Here is an 8,767-nt window from a genome sequence, read left to right as displayed (position 1 = left end):
AGAGAGATTTTTTCCTGGTGCTTTCTAAGATCTGGAAGGAAGAACCGAAGTTTTCTCGTTTGGCATCCCGCAGAAAACCCAAGTCAGCTGCAGGAAGGGAGGAAAAAATATTTGGCAGCTAAGAAAAATAAAAGGGGAGAAACCAAATTTCTGTCAAAGCCCGTTTTTTCAATGGTTTCTCTCGGCAACTTAAAAAGAAATCGAAGCGGAATCACTTCTCATTTGATCTGATTTTTTTTGGCCCCCGCTTTGTTAAAAAAATTTTTTTTTAAATCAATTTCAGAGTTGCAACCAGCAAAGAGAAGAAGGAAATTTGGTATCTTTGTTCGTCTTTTTATTTCGCATTTGTCCTTGGGGAAACTTTATATCATCGGCTGCCTTCTTGGCTGCTGGGTGTACATTTTTTTTTCTTTCTTGATTTATTCCTAGTTTTCTCCGACAAGGGTGAGAAGTTTTGGGGGTTGCCCCTCTTTTTCTTCTTAAGTTGACTGTCCTCCCAAACAAAATTTACTCATGTTTCTCCTGTTGCTCATCGTCTCTTTTAACCTCTTTTGCTCAGGAACCGAAATGGGTCCTTCGAGCAGATACGATGAAGAAATAGTTTATCCTGAAAAATTGAATGCCAGTTCTGTTTTGGGGGGTCAAGACTCATCCGGCACCTTTGAGAATGAAAATTCCCTCGATTATAACATGGATTCGGACCGACATCTGTCATTTCGACTGCAGATGTTTGGAGAAGAACTGCTCCTCAATTTAGAGAGAGACCCTAGTTTCTTCTCAAAGGACTTGACCGTCCAATATTTGGGCAGGTTGAAGCCGGTGGTGGACACGCCGACTGAAAGAGACAACTACTTCACCGGGACAATCAATTCGGATCCGGAATCGATCGTGGCAATCAACTTCGACGGGACTTCTTTGATCGGGGTGCTGCAATATCGGGGTACCGAATATCACATCCAGCCTCTGAAAGGGGGGACCCTGAACCAGGCGGGAGGAACCGAGGCCCACGTGGTGAGGAAGAAGATGTCGGACAAAGGGGATGGGCCAATGTGTGGGGTCGGTGCGCAGGCGCCGGAGGGCGCACCCAGCGAAGAAGGAAAGCTGTGGGAGAAGATGGGTGCATCTCCCAGGAGAGCCAAGGTAAGTTGAAAGGTCCACCAGCTTCATTAAGGGGTGGTTGGGCAAGATGTTCAAGGTTTCTCTGGTGGGTTGGGGTCTCGGTTGGATCTTCTGAGGGAACATTCATTGCTAGAGAGTTTTCTCTGGTGGGTTGGGGTCTCAGTTGGATCTTCTGAGGGAACATTCAATCTTAGAGACTTTTCTCTGGTCTAGAGTCCCACATTTGGGGAGTAAAACATTTCTTGGTGCCTCCTCCATCCCTTGGACCCAGTTAACCGGGTGATCCTTCAACAGAGCACCAAAGTCATTGTCAGACCTGGTGGCCCATATCTGGTGCCAAGATTATCCCTCAGATCCAACATGTCTTGTCCCAGCAGCTGTCAATTATGGTCTAAACAGGAGATACAAACCTATGATAGCCAGAGTTAACGAGGACTAAACCGCGATATGACTGAAAGGAAGTCTGATGCTGGCATCTCATCACCCAACGAGGTAAACATTAAGAGAAGGGAATTGGACTTCTAACGTTACCTAGTTGGGTCACCAGATGTCTGCAAGAAAGCCACCAGGAGCACCAAGGACACCGCAGTAAAGACAGACAGCAAAACCTTTCATTTCTGGAAAGCAGCAAAGACAGAAATCTAGTTCCCAACATGGACTTGAGTTTCCTGAACTCAAGACCAGGTGAGGGCACCCCAAACCAAGATTTGCAGTCACGGGTGACTTGGAAAGGATCTGGGAACTGAGTTTACTAGCAAGGTGAAGATCTGTAGCTGAAGACGGGGCCCTCAGATTTATTATGGGAGTTGTTAATATAAAAGAGAAAGCCAGTTTGATCTAAAGATTCAGGTGCCAAGTTGGAAACCAGGAAACAGTGAGTTGTAGTCCTTGCCTTAGATATGAAAGCCGGCTGGATGACTCTGGGCCAATCGCCAGGAGACTGGGAGTTCTAGTCCTACCTTAAGCAGGAAAATTGACGGGGTGACTTTTGGACAATCACCAGGAGACTGGGAGTTCTAGTCCTGCGTTAGGCATGAAAGCTGGCTGGATGACTTCGGGCCAATTGCCAGGAGATGGTGAGTTCTAGTACCGCATTAGGCATGAAAGCCGACAGGATGACTTTGGACCAACCGCCAGGAGACAAGGAGTTCTAGTCCTACCTTAAACAGGAAAGTTGACTGGGTGACTTTCGGACAATTACCAGGAGGCTGGGAGTTCTAGTCTCAGCTTAGGCATGAAAAACCAACCGAATGACTCTGGGGCAATTGCCAGGAGATGGGGAGTTCTAGTCCTGCAATAGCCACGAAAGCCAGCTGGGTGACTTTGACCCAATCCCCCCCTCTCAGCCCAACCCACCTCACAGGGTTGTTGTTGTTACAGGGGAAAAAAAACAGGAGAAGGAAGGAAGGGAGGAGTAGATGCGTTCACCTCCTCGTTTGGTTTACAAAATCGTAAGAAAGGCACTCTAAAAACAAAACCAACCGATCAAAATATATATATATAAAAAAATAAAGATACACAAAGCGGAATAGCGCTTTCCAGGCTGCGTGAGAGACCCCGATCGTCTAAGCCAGCCTCGCAGCCTGAACCGCACTTGCTTTCAGCTTTTGCTCCGTTTTGGGGTTGGGTATCGCTCCCTTTGAACCCCCCACCCCCAAGCTCTCCTCACCCCCAAAGTGTTGGACGGGGAAAAGCAGCTGTACCTGTCTCGTAGCTGGTCGAGAAAAAAGCCTCTCCTTTTTCCCACCCTGGGAAGGAAGAACAGCTAGCCTCTGGTTTGAAGAGTTGTGTGAACGTCGTCCCAGATTGTGCCTGGTCCGGCCTCAGCTACGCCCGGCTGTTAAAGCATATTTTTTATTTTTATTTTTTTTCCAAGGGAAGGAATTTCTCTCCTCCCCAGCGAGCCAGAGACAAACTGGAGGAGAGGAAGGAAAAAACAAAGTGGGGTGGAATTAGGTTTTTCACGACAACCGACTGGTTTAAATATCTGTTTTTTTAACGCCTGAGTTTGGTCAACTACTCGCTGCGGCGTGGAAATTTGGGGAGTGGGTTAAATGCCCCATCAAGGGATGGCTGAAGAAGTTTGTGGAAAAGAGAAAGGGTTTGGGGGTTAAAATCTGGGGTTGGAACTCTGAGTTTTGGGGGGCTGTTGGGTGCATTGGTAGCCCAGGAATCGGGTGGCGTTCACACACGCAAAGTCAGCTCCCTTGGAAATGCAGCTGTGGGTGTCTTTCTGCTTCAGCGTCTCGCTTGCCTGTTCCTCCTTCTGCACCGAAGTTTTGAGGATTCGGGGCTGGGTGCCAGACACAGAGACTGCCCCGCGCCGTTTCTTGGCTCGGGTTTTTTTTGGAAAAGTCGCCAAATTTGGCTGCCTGGAAAGCAACGGAGAGGGGTATTAACTCTCACAGGGCTGGACGGATATGTGAAAAGCTCAGGCAGATTGCTCGGGTGGTGAGGTGAACCAAGTCAGCTTGTGGGGAAATCAGTTGTGGGTTTGAAACCGGCATCTCATTCCCAAAAATGTCCCTTTTCTTGAAATAGCCCTGAAAAAGCTCTGAATTTAAAAATCTCCGTCCTTCAAGCACTGATGATGTTACCTAGCTGGGTAATAAGATGTCTGCAAGGAACCAATCCAAGGACCCCACAGTCCTCCTCTTTTTTCTTTTTCTCTTTCTTTTTTCTTCTTCTTTCTCTTCCTCCTCCTCCTCCTTTCTTCTTCTTTTCTTCTTTCTTTCTTTCTTTCTTTCTTTCTTTCTTCTCCTCCTCTTTTTTTTTTCTCTTTCTTTTCTTTTTCTTCTTCTTTTTCTTCCTTCTTTTTTTCTTTCTTTCTTTTCTTTCTTTTTACTCCTCCTCTTTTTCTTTTTCTTTTCTTTTTTCTTCTTTTTCTTCTTCCTCCTTTCTTTTCTTTCTTTTCTTTCTTTTTACTCCTCCTCCTCCTTTTTTTCTTTTTCTCTTTCTTTTTTCTTCTTTTTCTTCTTCCTCCTCCTTTCTTCTTTTCTTTCTTTCTTTTCTGATTGGCTGAAGGTCACCCAGCTGGCCTTCATTGCTAAAGCAGAACTAGAACTCCCCGTCTCCTGGTGATTGACCCAAATCTGGCTTTCATTGCTAAAGCAGAACTAGAACTCCTCATCTCCTGATTTCCAGCCTGGTGGCCTTAACCCCTCGGCCAGACCGCCTACCCTCAACCTATTGTACCTTCTTTTCTTCCCACACAGCGCTTTGCTTCCATCCCACGCTACGTGGAAACCCTGGTGGTGGCCGACGAAGAAATGATGCGCTTTCACGGCGCAGGGCTCAAACCGTACCTGCTCACCATCATGGCGGCGGCTGCCAAGTTCTTCCGCCATCCGAGCGTCAGGAACCCCGTCAGTTTGGTGGTGACCAGGCTGGTGGTGATCGGAGAAGCCAAGGACGGGCTGAGGGTCACCTCCAACGCGGCCGAGACCCTCCGCAATTTTTGCTCCTGGCAGAAAGGGCTGAACAAGGCCAGCGACAAAGACCCCGAGCATTTCGACACGGCCATTCTCTTCACCAGACAGGTGAGAAGTGACACACCTGTCCCATCTCGCAGGCATCGGAGTTGGCTCAAAGAGGCCTTGTTGAGGCCCGGCAGAAACCTGGGTGGGGGGGGAAAGGGGTCTTCAAGAGCATCTCATGTGCGCTTTCACAAAATGGAGAATGCAGGAATGGCAAAAGGTTGATTTCCTAGAAGGAAAATGGAACAAAAACTGAAGTTTCTCCATCTTGGAGAATTTTCAGACAGGTGGACTTCAACTCCCAGCATGCCTCTGGGGAATTCTGGGTGTTGAATTCCACCCACCTTAAAGCATTTTTCTGGGGAATTCTGGGTGTTGAATTCCACCCACCTTAAAGCATTTTTCTGGGGAATTCTGGGAGTTGAAGTCCACTCACCTTAAAGCATATTTCTGGGGAATTCTGGGCATTGAATTCCACCCATCTTAAAGCATTTTTCTGGGGAATTCTGGGAGTTGAAGTCCACTCACTTTAAAGCATTTTTCTGGGGAATTATGGGAGTTGAAGTCCACTTACTTTAAAGCATTTTTTCTGGGGAATTCTGGGAGTTGAAGTCCACTCACTTTAAAGCATTTTTCTGGGGAATTTTGGGAGTTGGTCCACTCACTTTAAAGCATATTTCTGGGGAATTCTGGGAGTTGAATTCCACCCACCTTAAAGCATTTTTCTGGGGAATTCTGGGAGTTGAAGTCCACTCACTTTAAAGCATTTTTTTCTGGGGAATTCTGGGAGTTGAAGTCCACTCACTTTAAAGCATTTTTTCTGGGGAATTATGGGAGTTGTCGTCCATGCATCTTAAAGCATGCTGGCTGGGGAATTCTGGGAGTTGAAAATCTTGACGCACATCCACCTTCAAGTTTCCAAGGCTAAGAAACACCACTCTAGAACCTTCCTGACCAACTTAAATCGCTTTCATAAAAGCGGGGTCTTCCAAAGTCTTGAAATGGCTCCTCTTTGCCATTTCGATCCCCTAAAATTCCTGCAATTACAGATTCTTCCAATTCAGCTCTGGACATAGAAGTGATACTGCTGGGCTTTGAGACAAGGTCGGCTCCCAGATCAATTTGTGTTTTGTTTTGTTTTTAATGAAAAATATGTTTCTTGCGTACCTGTCGACGGCACAAATGTTAGGAACTGAGGCCTCCTCAGTGGTGCGAAGGGAAAACCATCGTCACAATGCATGTTTCTCTCTTTGCTGGCAGGATCTCTGTGGACGCTCCAGCTGTGGTACTCTGGGCATGGCAGATGTGGGCACCGTGTGTGATCCGGCCCGCAGTTGTTCCATAGTCGAGGATGATGGGCTTCAGTCGGCTTTCACTGCGGCCCACGAATTGGGTAAGTGGGATCAGATCGACAGATACCCCTAATCTGGGTAAAGTAAGCGGCTTAACTCCAGTCAAATCAAACTGGGCTTTTATTGGACAGTTCTCCAGCTTGAAATAAATCAAGACAACCTCCTAGAATTAAGGAGAAATTTCTTCTTAGTGAGGATAATTAACCAGTGGAACTGCCTGCCTCCAGAAGTTAAGGGTGCTCCGACACTGGACTAGAACAGATGACCTCCAAGGTCCCTTCGGACTCTGACAAACTTCAGCAAGGTTTATTGTCAGAGAAAATGCCTATCAGATCACCACAGCTATAAATGGGGCTGAGAGCTTCATTGCTTTCCTCTTTGTCAGGGATCAACATGAGAGAATTTTTTAGTGTCCTTATCAGACTGAAGTTCTCTCAGTGGTGTTAAAGCAAGGTGGAAAAACAAGACCAGTTTGCTTTGCTGAGGGAGGAAGAGAATGAAAAAGAGGGAGAGAAAAGGGAGAAAGAGGAGAAAGAGAAGGGGGAGGAAGATAGAGAAAGAGAAGGAGAAAGAGAGATAGAGAGGAGGAGAGAAAGATAGAGGAAGGGAAGGAGGGGAGAGAGAGAAAGTGGAGAGAAATAGAATAAGGAGAAGGAAAAAGAGAGAGAGAATGATAAAGAGAAAGAAGGAGGGAGAGAGAGAGAGGAGAGAGGAGGAGGGAGAGAGAGAGGAGCGAAAGAGAGAGAAAGAGAATGATAAGGAGAAAGAGAAGGAGAGGGAAGGGGGGGAGAGAGAGAGAGCTAAAATCTGCTAAAATCAACACTTGGATAAATCATTCAAATATTTCCACAAACTTTGTTTCTGCTCAGTAAATCTTTAGTCCAGTGTATATCCAATATATTTACAATAATTCTTTGGTTCCTGGGTTTATTTGCTTGTAATCTTTGCCCATCCCTTCGAAAGACCTCGAGAGGGACTAGAAACTTGAGTTGAGGGATGGAAAAGAAAAACAAAACAAACAGAGCTGACTTTTGACATCCTAAGACTCCCATTAGCGAACTAACGTAAACTAAGGGCGTTTCGCCCTGTGGCGGCCACAGGAGAAGATACGGAAGGAGCAAAATGAAAATAATCCTTCTCGACTCGCAGGTCACGTCTTCAATATGTTGCACGATGATGACAAACACTGCAAGGAGCTGAACCGTCACAGCAATACCCGCCACATGATGGCCTCCGTCATGTCTCCGGTCAATCCTGACGAGATGTGGTCCCCGTGTAGCGGCCGCTTCATTACCGACTTCTTGGACAACGGCCACGGTACGATTTGGTTTCTCTTCTCGTCCGTATCTCTCTCCTTCTTGGCTAACCGTTCTTCTTAACTGCCTCTTCCTTTGTAGTAGGCTAGTTCTGATACTCGCTCTTTGCTACGAAACTATGTGGTCGGGGTTAGTTTTGGGGGAGGAAAATAAGGGGGGAGGGAAATTCTGCCTCTGCTTACCAGCATCCATCGATATTCATCTGGCTAGCGTCCTGTCAGTGTGTGAGAGAGTTGAGGGCTGTTTGGAAACTGAAAGAATATTTGCTGTGTGAGCAAGGAGACAGCCAGGAGCCTGGGCGTGGCTTAGCTCAACTGTTTTGGACTAAAGCTGCTTGGGGCTGCTGTGAAACTGAAATTGAAACTCCTCTGCTCGTGTTTTGCATTGGGAAGAGATTTCTTTCCAGGTGGGAAGGGGGAGTCGAACTCCTTAGCATCAGAGCGTGTTAATAATAATAATAAAAATAATATAGGAAATAGTAATGCTCTGATGGTCATTTCGGAAAAAAATCCTTTCTTAGTGAGCACCTAGAAGCCAAGAGGAACATACATGCCCAATTTCAAGTTTGTAGGCTTTACAGTTGTGGAGATTTTGAGATGTGTATTATAATATTTCCTATATTATTATTATTATTATTATTATTATTATTATTATTATTATTATTATTATTATTATTAAACATGCTCTGATGCTAAGGAGTTCTACTCCCCCTCCCCACCTGGAAAGAAATCTCTTCCCAATGCAAAACACAAGCAGAGGAGTTTTAGTTTCAGAGCACCAAGCAGCTTTAGTCCAGAACAGTTGAGCTAAGCCACGCCCAAGGCTCCTTGCTGTCTCTTTCTTGCTCACAGCAAATGCTGTTTCAGTTTCCAAACAGCCCTCACCTCTCACACACACTGACAGGGACTCTGGACAGATGAATACTGATGGATGCTGGTAGGCAGAGGCAGAATTTTTTCCCCTTGTTTTCCTCCCCCAAAACTAAGCCCCGCCACAAAGTTTCATAGCAAAGCACGGGTATCCAGCTCGTATTTGATACGCCAACCTCTCAAAACTCGACATTTTTTTTTTCTTCCTTCCTCTCCGTTCAGGTTCCTGCCTCTTGGACAAGCCCCACGAGCCCCTAAAGCTGCCCGCCGTCTTCCCTGGCAACAATTACAACGTGGACCAGCAATGCCAGCTCAGCTTCGGCACCGAATCCCGCCACTGTCCCAACATGCACCCTCCCTGCTCCTCCCTCTGGTGCACCGGCCAGATCAACGGGCAGTTCATGTGCCAGACCAAATATTTCCCATGGGCGGACGGGACGCCCTGCGGCGAAGGGAAGAGCTGCATGAGCGGCCAATGCATCAGCCACACGCAGCTGAAGGCCTACAATGTAAGTTTGCATGTGAAGAGTGGGAAAAAACCCTACAAGGTTGTTCTTGAATTACAAGCAGCAGCTGTTTGGCCAAATATAGAGTGTGCCATTCCATTCTATCCTGTATTCTTTTCTGTTTTCTAT

At 46.4% G+C, this 8,767-nt stretch overlaps 1 protein-coding gene across 1 annotated transcript; it reads left to right on the top strand.

The window, feature by feature from the left end:
* Positions 1–264: 264 nt before the first annotated feature.
* LOC113446588 (A disintegrin and metalloproteinase with thrombospondin motifs 4) lies at positions 265–8,641 on the top strand (the record flags this gene model as incomplete). The annotated part of the gene is made up of 5 exons (XM_087918724.1): positions 265–1,140; positions 4,335–4,658; positions 5,856–5,988; positions 7,097–7,264; positions 8,355–8,641. Coding segments are annotated over exons 1-5 (1,539 nt in total), but the record flags the coding sequence as incomplete, so codon positions are not given.
* Positions 8,642–8,767: the final 126 nt, after the last annotated feature.

Source organism: Pseudonaja textilis, unplaced genomic scaffold (genome assembly GCF_049901715.1).
Source record: "Pseudonaja textilis isolate UNSWEBS1 unplaced genomic scaffold, rPseTex1.2 PTEXCTG314, whole genome shotgun sequence".
Classification (NCBI taxonomy): domain Eukaryota; kingdom Metazoa; phylum Chordata; class Lepidosauria; order Squamata; family Elapidae; genus Pseudonaja; species Pseudonaja textilis.
The sequence above is the reverse complement of the archived record's forward strand: the minus strand, read 5'-3'. Positions and strand labels throughout refer to the sequence as shown.